The 15,851-nt window shown below is 46.1% G+C and overlaps 1 protein-coding gene across 3 annotated transcripts in view; it reads right to left on the bottom strand.

Moving 5' to 3' along the window:
- Scn3b (sodium voltage-gated channel beta subunit 3) overlaps positions 1-15,851 on the bottom strand; it is a 23,410-nt gene extending 7,559 nt beyond the window's left edge. For 2 of the 3 annotated variants that reach the window (XM_013112902.3, XM_013112903.3), the window contains exons 1-5: positions 15,457-15,851; positions 14,993-15,072; positions 8,111-8,274; positions 5,795-6,020; positions 2,195-2,333 (exon numbers count right to left, since the gene is read on the bottom strand). In XM_013112902.3, coding sequence (XP_012968356.1) covers positions 2,195-2,333; positions 5,795-6,020; positions 8,111-8,274; positions 14,993-15,047 — 584 coding nt within the window. In that variant the 5' untranslated portion in view covers positions 15,048-15,072; positions 15,457-15,851. The remainder of the gene's footprint in view (positions 1-2,194; positions 2,334-5,794; positions 6,021-8,110; positions 8,275-14,992; positions 15,073-15,456) is intronic. The other variant, XM_013112901.3, reaches the window with a different exon arrangement.

Here is a 15,851-nt window from a genome sequence, read left to right as displayed (position 1 = left end):
TACATTGAGTAGTATTGAGTAGTTTATTACCTTTTTTCCCACAGAAAAGTATGTTTTTTTCATTTTGTTTTACTTTCTATCAACTCTGATTGATCTTTCTAGCAAATTGTTTTCTCTTTGGCTTTGTGTTCTTTAAAAGTTTTGTTTTGCAGTATTTTATTTTGTTCATTGTGTGTGTGTGTGTGTATGGTACTGAGATTGAACCCAGGGCCTCTCACAGTCGAGGCATAAGCTTTCCTCCTTGGCCTCACCCTGTTCTAACTATTTTAAACAAGCTTTTTTTCTATACTTTACTTTTGGGTCTCCTGGAACTTAATCCTGCTGTCTATAACATCTGTTGCTCAGCTCGATTACTTTCTTCAGTGAACTTTAGGTTGGGATGAGATTATGAAAGGAGATCTAGGCCCAGTTAGCCTGGGTCCTTTTGTGAGGCCTTGCCTGAGAGTGGGCCCCTTTGGAATGTTTTTTCCCCTCTTATTTCGGTAGCTTTGGATCGAATTTCTCATCTTAAGTTTCCTTGATCATTTGGATAGTATCTATTTAAATCCCAAATGCTGTGACAGCAAGCTTGTCATTACTTATTTCCAAGAATCCTTTTGGTTCTTCTTGGAGTCAGACCAGCATAGATAAGTTCCTTGGATTTTCTCAAAGCTGGCTGTTATCTGGTCTACCCTGTGTAGCCCTCTGGAGATTCTGGCTGTACTGGAGGCTCTTAGTTCTTACTCTGTTTCTTGTGTGAGCCCAGTAGGAGATACATCCATGTCCAAGCCTCAATATCTCCTATTCAGCCATGAGTTCTGCCTTTACAATTGTTGGTTGTAATTTTTATTTCTCTGAGATCATGGATGTCACAAAATGGATTAATTTAAATTTTATCAAAAATGTCTAAGCTATTATGGCCTAAGCATTTTAGGTACTGCCTCTTCAGTGTCTCTGGATGTCTGTGAGCTTCTTTTTAAACCATAGCTCCATTTTCTTTTCCCAAACAACAGGCCAAGCCAATAGGGTTTCTTAGCCCCTTTGTCCTTAGAGACTCCAGCAGTTCTCACATGTACTCACTCTTGGGTGATGAGTCTTTGGTGAAAGTGGGGAGAGTAGAGGCCAGACACTAGGGAATTAAATCCCCTGCTTGAGGTAGCCCATTGCTACAAAGTCTTAAAGGAAAGAGCATGCTCTGTGGCATTCCTTAGCTAATAGAGGGCAGTGCCCAGGTGAGTTGGCATGCTCTGGAATGCATAGAGAGAACAGCTCAATTTGACACAGAGAGCACAGATATTAAGAATAGAAGGCCTGGGTTTGATTCCCAGCTTCTCCATTCACCTCGGCAATGTGCTTCTGTGAGACAGCCTCAACTCAATATTTACAAACTGCTTATGCTAATATATAACCTTATGAGGCTGCTTTGGCAGCTGCTTGTCTTTTCTATAGTGGTTTAAAGTGCAGGCCACGAGACAGCTGGCCTGAATTCAAATCTTGATTTGTCTCTGTGCTGGCTACTGTTTTGTCAACTCAACACAAGCTAGGAAAAGTAGTTGAAAAAAAAAACAAAAAACAAACAAACAAAAAACCTCCCACAAACTGGTTTGTGGGCAAGCCTGTGGAGAATGGTGCCACTCCTGGTTAGGTGGTCTGAGTAAGCCATGAGGAGAAGACGGTAAGAATCTTCTCGGTGGCCTCTGCTTTGGTTTCTGCTTGTAGGTTCCTGGCCTGCCTTTCTTTGAAGATGGAAGGCGATGTAGAAGTTAAACATGAAGTGAATCCTCCCTGCCCCCAGTTGCTTTTTGCTACTTTTTTTAACAATAGTAACTAAGATAGTTTGTGACTTACAATGGCCTCAACAGAACTTCTTCTAGGCTCACTATTTTCTAATCGGTAAAACACACATAATAATGTGTCCTTTATAGTTTTTTCCTTTGGCTTTTTGAGACAACATTTCACTGTGTAACAGTCCTGGCTGTCCTGGAATGCTTTGTAGAGCAGACTGGCCTTGAACTCGCAGAGGTCTGTCTGCCTCTGTCTCATGAGTGCTGGGATTAAAGGTGTGAGCCACTAACCACCCGGCTCTGGGAGAGTTCTTATTGGATTGTTAAGAAGAGGAACATACACAAGGTGTATGAGCTGCTTAACCCATCACCACTGGCAACACACATCCTGAACGTGTGAGCTGTCATTACTTCTGCCTCTTTGGACTTACGCATTTTCCTGGGCTGCCTCCTCAGCCTTGGAGACCTTTCTGTAGCAGTAGATCATCTCAATGAACAGCCACAGGGTGAGGAAGACCAGGAGGATGTACATCATGATCTCTGAGACCACGGAGGTGAAGTCTTCTCCCGCTGCAAGGAGGAGAATGAGGATCAGAATACATGTGTCCCACAGACCCAGCACTGTCCCTGGCTTCATAGATATATTGAGTCTATTAAGTATAGCTCAAATAAACACCAAGTCTAGAGGAGCTTACCAGTGTATCAAAGACATCCCCATTGTCTGACTCCCTATCAGTTTCTCATTGAGTGTTCAGCTTTTCTGGACATAAGGATGAGGGGAATGACAAGTGAAAGAAGGAATACTAGATCCAGAATGATTGTAGATACATGTGTACACACACACACACACACACACACACACACACACACACCAGTTGCATCCAAGTTATACTACCTACTGTGTAAATACGCATTGCTTTTGAGTCTCAGTTTCTTAACTTGTAAAATGAGGACAATGATTCACAGTAGTCTGGATTGTTGTGAATATTACATTACTCAGTGTATTTGAGGGTGTCATATTATAGCAGTGGAGAACCCGGGGACAGCATAATCACAAAGCACTTAGTTCATAGCCCCAGCAGTACACAGCGGACAAACACAACATGAAAATGGCTAGGTGTGAAACTCCACACAGATGTAAGGAACATGCCTTATTCTAGCTACCTATGACCTGGAACACAGGTAGTAGAGGTGGTGTCCCCAGAGAGTAGCATCATTTACGGCTGCCATAGTCAGCCCACCCAGTGGTAGAGGCATGTTCTCCATGAGTCTGGAAGGAGAAATGAGGGCCTTCCAGGGGACTCTCCCCAGTTCTGCTCTTAAGACAAAGATGCATCCTTCCATTTCCCTGTTTAAAATCCTTCCTTGTTCCCTTGCTCTCCAGGATACAGCCCATCTCTAGTGACGGCCCTTTGTAGTCCATCTTTCTCACTTCCTTTCCATTTGGCTAGCCATAATCTCTCTTTATGTACTGGTTTCATCTCTCTTCTCTTCCTACACTATATATCCTACTCATGGCCAGCTCTGTTCTGCAACCCTGTCCTGATTTTCAGCCTCCAGAGAATGACCCTAAATTCTGCTGAAATCCCTGCCTCCGGAAGGGGAAACTTCTCTTAGGATCTTGGGTAGTATTGTTACATCCATGCACAGTTTTCACCCAGCCAGTAAAATTCCTCCCAGGAGGAATGGTACTATGTTTCGTTTCTACTGACCGTGAGAATGTATTTATGACTGTATTTATGACGGGCAAGCCTATGTCTCATCTCTAGTTGCTTAGACATTGGACTTTCTTGATCCTGCTGGAACTGTAGGCCATGGGTGAAGCTGGGAGTGTACGAACATGAAAACATCCCTCACCTGTCTTCTGCTGGACTTGTTATGACATGATAAATGTGCATGATAGGCTTGCCTTAAAGTGTGTTATTTCTATTGTGGTGCTGTAGCTCCGATGTAGTAACAGGAAGGTTCCCTCTGTATTTCTGTCACCTGTAGGAGAAGAGGCCACAGCTTCCTGTCTTAGAATGAGAACAGAGAGACTAAGCCTGGAAAAAGCCAACAAGGAGAACCAGGCAGATCCCCTGGGGCCCCAGGAGTGGGGCAAACAAACATCTATCATGTGTACCTGTGAGTGACATGAGGGCGGGGAGGGCTGCCTAGGGGTTCCAGAGGCAAAAGCAAGAAACACGGAGGGAAGCATCTCGGGGAGGAGCCGGTGGTAGAAGGGGAAGATGCGGTCAGGAGGGCTAACTCGATAGCGGATGTTGGTCCCAATCTTCATGCCACTTCACGCTCCTAAGCTAACTCTTCGCTCCTCGGATCGCTCTCACCACACCTAAGCCCTCCATGTTCCTGAGGGGCGTCCTGTGAACGCATACTGGACCTTAAGCTACTGAAGTCACACCTGCAAGGGTGATGCGCAGGCACCTGGATTAAATACTGTCCAAACGCCTTCCCAGCCCTACCACCTGCGCAGCTCTGTCGCTCTAATTATGAATCCTTATCCAAGGATTGCGCTGGTGACAAACAGGCAAGCTAGCACAGTGGTGCCACACTTTCCCCACTGGCTGTGTCCCCAGCATCTCTGGAGGCCAAAGCCTGAAAGAGCAGGAGACAGACACACACAGGCCAGCAATTCCTGGTGGCGAACACGAGAGGGCACCAGGCTCCCTCCCCCGGGGGAGGAGAGGATGCATAAACAAAGGAGGGTAATGGAACATTGGAACGGAATTATACCTCAGAGGGCTTCCTGTTCAACCCCTCGGCTTCTTCACCAGAGGACCCAAGCTCTCGGAGTGGAAGTGGGCTAACAAGTATTCATTCAGGTGGCCCAAGCCTGCCACACGTTCAGAACCGGCTCTGCCTTCCACTTGGGTCAGTTATAATGTCTCAATGTCATTCACCCTCAAGACCCAGAAACCGTCACTTCCTGGATTTTTATAACAGTGATACTTTTTAATTTTTAAATCAGCCAGTGGCCTAGAGGCTATGATTCCTCCACTCCCTTGCTCAGGGCAAGCTCTGTCTGTGATTGACTTCTGTTTTCACGGCCGGCAATACTGTCTACTCGCCAGCCTGTATCTTAGGGCAACAAGAATGCACTGGAAACACACATGTCTGAGAGGGCGTGAGAATGGCATGGTGACTCCCTAGTGAGGAAACCCAAAAGGAGGTGCAGAGTTCACATTCTGCCTCAGGAAGGAGCATTAGCCGTGACCGTGAACCACAGCTTTTTGAGTCTCCTGATTGATTGCAGTGCAAAAGCAGTCTGTGAGGTTCCCCATGATTCTGGACTCGGGCGGCAAGGGAAATACACAAGTTAGGTTACTGACAGAACTGCCCACCAAAGAACAGACAGCATCTGTAGACTTTAAGCACTAAGAGAGCTGTCAACTTGTTCCCAACCCTGGCTGAGGATAGATGCATGTAGAGATACTACAGATGTGGAAGAGCTTAGTAAGATGGGTCATCAGGTAAAGGCACCTACCACCAAGCCTGATGAACGGAGCTCACTCCTGTTACCACTGCATAGTAGGAGGACAGAACCAACTCCTGTGAGTTGCCCTCTGAACTCCTTACACATGCAGAGAGACAGACAGATGAACACACACACATACACACACAGAGCAAATAAATGTAAATTTGAATTTTTAAAACCGAGGAGACTTGAGATTCACTAAATTTTGAAAGCAACTTGTTTGGAGAGATATGTGGCTTGAAAGAGGAAAAGAGATGAAGTTTCCATATAAGTTAGGTATTCAGCACTGGTCAGAGGGAAAAGGCTGTAGGCCTTGTGGAGGCTGTCCTTTTTCGCTTGGGGTCCAAGGAAGCTACCCTAGTATCTATACTAGCCTGTGCGCTTTGAGGGTAAACACAGCAAGGGATTCTGATGAAGCAGGCTGTAGGAAGTAGGCCGTGCAAGGAAGGAAGGTCTGCATGCATCCATCAGCTTACAGGCTCTCTAAGGATCACATGTGTGGAAAGCCACTGTGCTCCAGTCCACCCCCGGAAGAGACTCCAGGCCTCAGTCTTACCCTCTTCAGTGACTCTCAAGGGTATTAGTCTCGTGGTCTTCACAAAGGGCCTGTGTGCCTCGAACTCAAACTCCCTGGACACATTGCATGTGTAGAGGCCAGAGTCATTCAGAGTGACATTGAGCACAGTGATGGACACGTCCTGCAGGTCTTTGCTCCCGTTCCACTGCAGACGACCTTGGAACGGGCTCTCCACCTCCTGGTGTCCATTTCGATACTCGTATATCTGCAGAGAGAGGAGCAGAAGCAGACTGTGGCCAGAGAGCCAGGTAGAGACAGGGCAGGAAGAAGAGCAGGCGTTCACACGGGTGGGGGGACAGTGTTCCAGAAGACCCAGGGCCTGGTGGGGTGGGATAAGGAGGCACAAAGGAAGCCAGGGGGAGAGAGCGAGGATGGGAAAGCAGGCAGATGCAAACAGATGTGTGGACATGGTGGCAGCATAGAGCCATCAGAAAGAATCCTGGGAGAGAAAAAGGAGCAGAGTGGAGAAAAAAGGAGGGTGGCTGATACAGAGAGGAGGCAGGAAAAAAAGAAACGGGGTAGGGAAGGACAGTGAGCTCTGTGACCGAGGAGACCAGCAATGGGGAAAGCAGGATACAGAGACCAACAAGGCAGCTGTTAGCAGGGAAGAGAACCTGACGGCCCCAAGTCTAACACCTGACTCTCTGAGCTGGCATCCATCATGGTGATTGTGGCCAGGCTACAGACGGAAATCCACAATACAGAAGGACTTCGAGGGAGCAGAGAACTCACAACAGAAAGATGTGTAGAGCTTTTGCCTTTGGGCTGAATTAAACCAACGTTGCCTCTTTCTGACTTCGCTCTCAGACACTTCTGCTCCCTGACACGACACTTTTTCCATTTAGTCTCCACCAACCACAGGTGTTGACTAAAATTCAAACTCATGTTCCTAGACATTAACTACAACTTAGTCCTTCAGTTGTGTCTTGTGATTCGGGACTGGCGTGCCAGCAGTGAATGCGGTTAACGTGTGACCAGGCCTGAAGCCTATAGACTCTTCGCATCCAGCTAAGACCTTCCTTCCCTCATATACGACTCAGGTGTAAGTTAGACTCTAAGAAGTCACTGTTGGTCCTTGCCCTGACGCCAGGTTGGAGCCAGCCTACATTCAAATGCCACGTAGTACCTAGAATCAGAAATGACTCCACCTTGGGAGAAAGAAGGAATGAAAGCGTGAAAGTCAGTTTTGCCATGTTGTTGTCTGCAGTGGGTCTTGTGGAAGAGACCCAGGGGAGCAAGGTAGAGCTCTGGGAAGAGCTTGGGATCTGCTGTCAGATCACCATGTACAAATCTAAACCCGTGTGTGTGTGTGTGTGTGTGTGTGTGTGTGTGTGTGTGTGTTCAAATCTGAACTCTTTTACTAACTTAATGTTACTCTTTTGAGCTTCAGTTTCCTTAACAAACACATCATATTTCAAGGACTATTTAAAATGAATTAAAAATTGGAGCTCATGAGTCTTGGTAACAACCGGATAATGAAGCTTTTGTTTCCATTCCCACTTAGAAGGAAAAAAAATTGGAAGCATCAGCAGGTTGAATATGTCTATAGGCATAGAGATAAACAGGCATAGAGAAGAAAAGAATCAAGCCCAGGCAGCCTGGCTCCAGAGTCAGTGAAAGTGTTACCAGTGACGGAAATAAATCGCAACCCCGTGAACACTGTCCCAACCCAACCAGAACTGACATTGACCCTGACCCTGGCACATAGTCTGGAGGGCTTCTTGCCACACCAGCGGTGAATCCTTGGTGTCTGGAACATGAGGAGCGTGTAGCTTAGGGTTCCTCCTGGGGAGAATGGCTGCATTACCACCTGGGATACAGAACACGGCAAGAACTAATTAAAAAATTTACCCACAGAGGTGACTGTCCTGGGCATATCAGTTGATATACGTTGGTCATCCCAGTTCCTCCTACTTCATTGGGACTGTGAGAGTTGAAAGAGCTCACCTATATGAAGCTGCCTGTTTTCTTTAGTTTCAGCTCCATTAAATCCATCTCATAGGACTGTGTGGAAGATAAACACACATGTAAGAGGTCTACCAGGGTGTCTAGCCTACACAGGCTCCCTCAACACATTTTTTGTTTGTACCCCTTTTCATGCTTGTAACCAGGGCTGTTCACAGCTGGCCAAGTCACCTGCCTTGCAAAGACCCTGGGCTACTATAAAGCTGTCAGTTATGCACTCAGAAGAGGAGTGAATGTCATGTCTGGACATCGTCTCCCAGACTGCCAAGAGCCAGGCATACAACAGCATAGACCAGCAAAAGAAAGGCCAGAGGCAGCAGTCTGACATACAAGGAAATCTTTACCGCCCTCAGGCCTGTAGAACCATTCCACCACCGTGGTGGCCTCCACCTCCTCCCTCTTCATGCAGGAGATGCAGCGCAGCTTCATGGGGTTGCCCTGCACGGCTTCCGTCTCCGAGGGTACTTCCACACACACAGGGAAGCAGACTCTGACTGGAGAGAGGATGGGTGACAAGAAGGGGACAGTCAGAGGGTCATCGGGGAATGAGGAGGGAGGGAGGAAAGACAGAGAAGAAAGAATCATGAGACACACTTGAAAATAACCAGATCGACGTGTGTACCTGTTGCTGGGACTCCTTGAGTACACATGATCAGAATAGGTTTAGAGTAAGGTAGTGCAGCGGTGGGCCCTCCAACATTGACTGGAAGTTTTTGGAAGCCATGAAGATGCTGCACAGGACAGACTTGAGCCTAACCTCAAAGCCTGGAAGTCTAGTTGGGAACAGACCATGCTTCCATCTATCAGCTGTCTACCTACTTGATATCATTCATCCAGCAGTCATGAAACACATTCTTTGTCAGGTCTAATGCTAAATTAGAGACCCGAACAAGACACTAGCCATGCTCTCTATGCATCTATAATCGAGCAGAAAATGCATTTCTTGTGGTGATTCAACCAGAACACACAAGAGGTCATGTTAGTAATGTGCTCAGTTCCCACAGAGGGGCAATTAGCTCTCTAGTGCTTGGGCTGGGGAGAAGAAAGGGCTGGTGGGACATGAAATAGAAAGGCAGATAAGACTCATGCTGGGAAGACCTGTATGTGCTTTGTGGTGTAATATATCAAGGGCTCTAAAGCCAAGGGGAGAGGGAATCCGATTGGTGTTTGAGGACCCATGGAGCATGGAGCAACATCAATGTGAATAAGATGAATGGACCACTTAGTCTGGAGCAGGATCTGTGCAGAGTAGAAAGACAACATTCAAATGCTGGAGGGGTCAGATGATCAGACAGATGGAGGTTTGGACCTTTGGTTCCTGCCCTCTAGAAACTCCAAGTCCAAAGAAAGGTGACTATGTCAGACTACATATTTGGAATGAATCAAAAGCAGGACACAGATGCCAACAAAGCATGAACAAATGTGGCATGCATGAACAGATGTAGAGTGTGGAGAGGGAACGAGGGGTAATTCTGCAATGTTCAGAACAAATCCGGATGCTGCGATCAGCTCAGTGTGTCACATTTAACAAAAGGAGGCTGTTCAGTGAGTGCACCCCCAGAGGTGATCAGGAAGGCCTATCAACAAGACCCGGAACAAATGTGGGAACGTGGACACACAGCAGGCTCGTCTTCAAACATTTCAGCTAACAAATGGAAAAGAAATTCAGTTATACTCAATTTTTAAAGATTTAAGAATGACTTCGGTGCAGTTAATTTGTTTTCCTTTTGTGTTTTGAGACAGGGTCTTACTGTGTTGCCCAGGCTGACCTTGAACTCACAGTCCTCCAGCTTCGGTCTTCACGGTGAGATTACAGGCATATGCCATCAAACCTATCTTTAGAAAATCTCTCGTAGCCAGGATCGCTGCACGTGTGAGGACAGTGTGGGCTACTGAGTACAAGTCTGTATCCAACAAACAAATTAATAACAAAGATTGGTTTGGGGCTGTTGCTCAGCTTGTAAAGTGTTTGCCTACCATGCATGAAGCTCCAACCCTGAATAAATCAGGTGTGGTTGTACATGCCTGCAGTCCCAGCCCTCAGGGTACTGAGGCAGGAGGATCAGAAATTCAGAGTCTTCCTTGCATTTGAGGCCAGCCTATGTTACATGGGACTCTGTCTCAAAATAAGTAACAACTTAAAAAATAAAATATATTTTCAGATTCTGCAGCTGTTCATAAATACAAAAAAAACCTATTGGTAGGTGATTTTATACCTAATTATTTGGAATATTCAAAAGTATAACAACTACCATCGGGACTTTGAAGGATCCTCTGATGCCCCTGTCCGTGAATTAATGATTAACACAGACTCTGCAAGGTGAGACAATACACACTGATATTTTAAAACTAGCTCAATGTCAGGATATTTCATTTTAAACTTGGAATTTAGAGCCCATTGGCACTATAATTAAAGTTTTTAAACGTTCTAAATGAAAAAAATTAATTGGCTTTTAAACCCTCAAGGGAAGTGGGCTAGCCTTATCCAGTTGTCTACAGAAGATCGGTTTCATTGTTTTAATGGAGAAAGGTTCAAGGTTCACATCTTGGGGGCAATGGTTAGAAACACTTGGGGTATGTGATAAATGTATAGTCTTTATTACAGACTTGCTTTCAAAGCAACTAAAAATGTTGTGTAAAAGTTTATGCAGCAAGAACTGCATATAACATAGACCCTCAAACTTGACGAGAAGTAATCAGGTCAATATGGATAGCCTCAGCAGCACGAAAGGAAAGCCTTAAGGAATGCAAAGCTATAACTGTAGAAGCAGGGCGAGTGGTGTTTGAAAACTTAAGGACTGTATCTGACTAGCTACCTAACTTCTCTGAGACTCAGGTTATTCAATAATTTTTAAAAAATAAAACACCCAGTAGATAGGTCATGAAAATCCTATGGATTATTTCACATGATTGTGCGTTGGATAAATATCATTAATGATGGTATTTCTCTTCCATTTATTTGGCAAATGTATTGAGTACCCACTATGTAGCCAACACTGTTCTAGGCACAAAGAACCAAACAAAACCACCCCAGCTCTCTTGGAGCCTGAATTCCAATGGAGGTGGCACAAGTAGGTTATAGAACAAAATAAAACAGTAGGGGGGGAGGGGAATAAGGAGAGCGGAGAGGGTGGTGGAAGAGAGGTAGGGCAAGGAAAGGAGAGGAAGAATGTATTGCCAGGGCCAGCCTCACTCAGAGTGAAATATTGGCACTGAGAAGCCACTGAAGGGGACAAAAAGAGAAGCCACAGGGATGTTTGTGTGGGGCCATGACAAGCAAGAGAAAACAGCCACTCCAGGGTTCAAAAGAAGGTGCCTGTCACATTCGAGGAACAGCAAAGCCCCGTGTAGGAAACCAGCAAACAGTGAGAAGGGAGAGATGAGAGGGGTGAGGGAGACGAGGGCCCGCACAGGCCACAGTTAGAGCTTTGGCTTTTGCACAGCATAAACTAGGGGACCTTGAGGGTTCTGAGCTGATTAATGTGATTTCTACGATGCTGCATGGTCAGTGTGCCAAGGGGAGAATAAACTGGCAGGTAAAGCGGATTCAAAGGTGAGAGAATGATCAAGAGGTTGGTACAGGGGCTGGCAAGATGGCACAGCCGATGAAACCACTTGCAGCAAACCTGAGTTCAACTTCTGGGCGCCACATGACAGAAGGAAAGAACTGACTCCCATAAGTTATCTTCTGACCTCCCTCTGTGTGCACAGTGGCATGTAATCCCCCTACCCAAGAAATAAGTTCAATAAAAAAAATTAGGGGCAAAGAGATGACTCAATGGTTAAGAGTACTTGCTGTTCTTGTAAAAGACCTGAATTTGGTTCCCAGCATCCATGTCAGGTACCTTACTACCATCTGTAACTTCAGCTCCAGGGGATCTGACACCCACCTCTGGTCTCTAGGACACCCCACACACATGTACACATATCTCCACACCAACACCAACACCAACACCAACACACACACACACACACACACACACACACACACACACACACGAAATAACTTTTTTTAAAAATTTAAAGAAGTTATACAGTGGTGAGATTGGAAGGTTCTTTTGCTTAGGTGATAGAAGAGCCGGCTTAACAATGTTGGGTAGATTACGTGTTCTCGTGAACACAGACTGGAAGGCAGAAGAGGAGCACAGCCATTAAGTGAAGGAGGGAAACACTGCACAGTCAGGGTGGCGGGTGGCAGTGTATGGAGTGTAGCTGCCCTCTTTAGAGTGTCCTTGGAGAGCATGCCCACTGTGAACCTTCTGGCAAAAGTCCAGTTTCCAGGTAAAAGAACTCTGCTCCTGCAGTTCCGGGCAACACATTGCAAAATGGCCACATGACTCTCTCCCCTCATTTGCTTGCACCCTGCAATAGGACCTCCTGCTCCTTCCATCATCAGTGAAGTCAGTTGCTCCACCATGCCACTGCCTTTTTTTTTTCTGTGACATTATCCAGGTACCCACAAAAGGTAGAGTACATGGAAGAGGTCAACCCACATCACTGGCTGTAAATCATAATCTCTTGGAACGATGTGGGCTGCTCACTGACCTTGGAATTCACCTTCATTTCTAAAGTAACAAGGAAAACAATCATGAGGAAAAAATGTGATGAATTAAGGATGACAGACTAACCAAAAACAAACAAAAAAACCTCCTCTGCTCCTTCTAGATCTTTCTCTTCTTTTCACTTCCTGAGCTTTCCCTAGAATGCTTCCTCCACAGTAAGATAATAAGGCTTTAATTATAATGTAAATAATGTGCAAGGGGGGCATGAATAAAGTTATTTTTAGACATTAACATCCTGAAACAATTTGGTCTATCCCATTAGCAGAGTCTTGAAGGAATGAGATCCAGGAAGGGCTGCCAGGGGAAGAAGAAAACTCCCCAGTACAAGGAACACTTGGAGAGCAAAAATAGAGAAGGCACTAGGAGCTAAAGGTGGATGAAGCCCTAGGAAAGGTGGTGTTATTGGGGGAATGAGAGGGAGGTTCAGAGGAGAAATTCCAGGACTAATGTTCAATTGATAATTGCACACAACATCACGTGTGTCTACAAGGGGCGCTGGAAGATGGAGATCAGGAAGACAGTAGATCTTTAGCAAGTCCTCAGCCCTTAATGAACTCATAGTCTCATACCTAAAGTGGAAATAACTCTCATGTCACCCCTCCGTGATGTGCTGGCCAAAAGACCGAAGGGATATAAGAATTATATGCACATAAAGTAAAATTACACTTGTAAGTGAGGCTCTTTCCCCTACACAAACCACCAAGCATTCTGAAATGCATTTTCGGAACCAATGTTTGAGCTACACAGTCCTGGAATGAGCAAGGATGGATGTGACCTATACTGTTAGTTGCCCTGAAGATTTTGGAGGGAGAAGAGATGATGGGCCCACTGAAAATTCTAGCAATATTTTGTAAGCCTCCCCTTCTGGTTGAGTTGTGAGCTGAAGAGGGGTGTTATATATGACCTGTGACATTTTCCAAATTTCACCTTTATCAGGCATTCTGAGGATGTTACCTAATAAAAACGAAGTAGTAGAACTGATAGAGGCAAGATGCAAACCAGAGCTTTGTGGGTCCTAATCAAAAACTGTTGAGACTGCAGCATACCCTCTCCCCTTGCCCCTGGAATTCAGGAAGAAATCTTAAGAATTTAAATGTTGGAAAAATTCTCTACAGATCTCTTTCAACCTTTCTCTACAATTTGAGCCTCACCCACACCTTCTCATATCCTGCCAGACTAACCTTTTCTAAACCTCACAGCCTGAGCATTTCCCTGGAGCAAATAGCCTTCATCTTCAAGGCAGGTGAACTCATTGAGCGCATTATGTCAGCATCAGCTCCAAGTATGCTGTAGTCTTCAGGGAATGGGTTGTGGTGTCCACCCTTGGGGTTGGGATTATTTTCTTCCTTTTCCTTCCTATTCTTGTTTCATTAGGCATTTCATTTAACAGGAAACTGGGCTTTTCCACTGGTCACATGCAAAATCCAAATAATACGTGCAGCTACAGTTCCTATCCAAGGCTTGACAAAGTAATACTAAGGAAAAGAGGCATGCCTGCCCCTGCCCAGGCAGAATGGAAGCCAAACCCAGTACAGGAACATAATCCTACAAGCCTGCTTTCTGTAAGAGAAGTGGACACAATCCCTTATGGGTTTTTTTTATTTGAATCTGAAGGAAGATAGCTAAACCAACATAAACTGATTTATGAACCGAAGAGCACCTATACTTGATCTGAAGGCTGGATCAGAGACATGAAAGCAAAGATGTCAGAAACACACACACACACACACACACACTGCTAAGTCTCACTAATCTATTTAGCTACTCATACTAATATGCTCAGATACATGCTAGTGCATACCTGGATTTACATACAGTAAAATACTGTGTGTATTACAGTATTTTATTAGCACCAAGATGCCCAATTCCATTAGCGCTCATCCAGATACTTTGTTGTAAACTATGCATGAAGCTGCTTAGCCCAGCATTATTGCCACAAATCCCTTATCTGGAGGGGCAGTGCCACCTCAGTCTCTCACAGGTGACAACCAAGAGTAAAAACAACAACAACAACAACAACAACAACAAAACTCCAGCAAACAAAGCAACCCAGCTCACCAAATACCAAAGCACCTCATCTCTAAGTGTTCTTGCAAACTAAAAGCACTTCCCATCTATCAATGCACACCAGCAAATGGCTGAAGGCACTATCTCAGCCATTCCTTGCTACAATTTAACAGATGGATGAGCCACAGTATCTTCTCTCTCAAAATTCATGCATCCAGTGTTTGTACTTGTTTTTAGCAGAGAGAAATGAGCCCCCAATCCATTGAGACGTTCAGACCTGACTCTTCACTGAGTGATACAATGTAAATGCAAGCAAGAATTTTAAAATAATGCATGCCATACATTCCTTTTCAGCAAAGGGGAAAGCTAGGGGAGAAAACAGGAATAATTAGGAAAGGAAGAAAGCTGGGAAAGCACCATAGAAGGTTGGGGGGGGGAAATCAAGTCACAGGGCCGTGGGGGGAGGTGCCTTTGAATCTCTAAAGCCAGCTCTCTGGGAGCACGTGTGGAAACCCATGTCTGGCAGACATGCACGGAAGGAAGCCAAGAGAGTTCCTTTTGTCACCAGCGACATAAATAAGTGTTATTATTGTTACCATGATGCCTGTTATCTGCATATTGCAGGGCAGGGTGCTGTACTTACCCCAGCAGATGAGCACGAGAGAAGCTAGGGGAAGCAATCTGTTGAAGGCAGGCATCTTTTTCCGTGAGTGGTTTCTGAAGCTAAACATAGAGAATCTCTGTCAAGGACTTCGCCCTGTGACTCTTTCCAGGAAACCCTTAGGGATCAACTACCCCTAAGGGAGAGACCTTTTGAGTGGGAGGAAGAAGAAAAGGTCATGGGCCCTGCCTGGGGGTGGGGGGAGGATCTGTGGGATCTGGAGCCGAGTGTGGGTGTCAGCTCAGGCCACCTCGTGCTCTCTCGCTGGAACGAGTACCCGGGCTTGGCTCAGCACCACGGACAGTAGCCTCCCCGCCCACCCCGGTCTTGGAATTCCAATCTCTCCCCGGCATCTGGCTTCAGCCACCAAAGCAAAGTGAGCTGAGAAAGGAAGCGCGCAGCCGGCGCGGGGATGCTGGGCTGTCGAAGGAGTCATGTTGATTCACCTCTCGCCTCCCCTAGGGACAGCGACACTCCGACTTAGATCCACCGAGACTCAAGAGCTCCGGCAAGCTTCTCCGGCTGGGTGTGTCCCGACTCCAGCCGTCGTCTGGGCTACAAAATTCGTTTCACCTCTGTCTTGTACACAGGGACCCGGATTCCCGGGAGGTCCTCGAGGGGCTGGAAAAGAAGCGAGAGCTCCCGTAGGGTTGGTGATCTGGAGGGTGGTAGTGGCAAGGAACCCCTTCCGTGGAGCGCGCCCCTGGATCCTGTGGAGCCCCGACGCTGGGTGCTTGGGTGATCAAGCCACCCCTCTCCAGAGCTGCCCTCTTGCCGAATGTGTTGCTAGCCTAGACATGCGCAAGCGGCTCTCCACCGCCACGGTCGCTACGGACCCTCC

Source organism: Mesocricetus auratus, unplaced genomic scaffold (assembly GCF_017639785.1).
Source record: "Mesocricetus auratus isolate SY011 unplaced genomic scaffold, BCM_Maur_2.0 Super-Scaffold_100022, whole genome shotgun sequence".
Lineage (NCBI taxonomy): Eukaryota > Metazoa > Chordata > Mammalia > Rodentia > Cricetidae > Mesocricetus > Mesocricetus auratus.
This window is presented reverse-complemented; position numbering and strand designations above follow the sequence as displayed.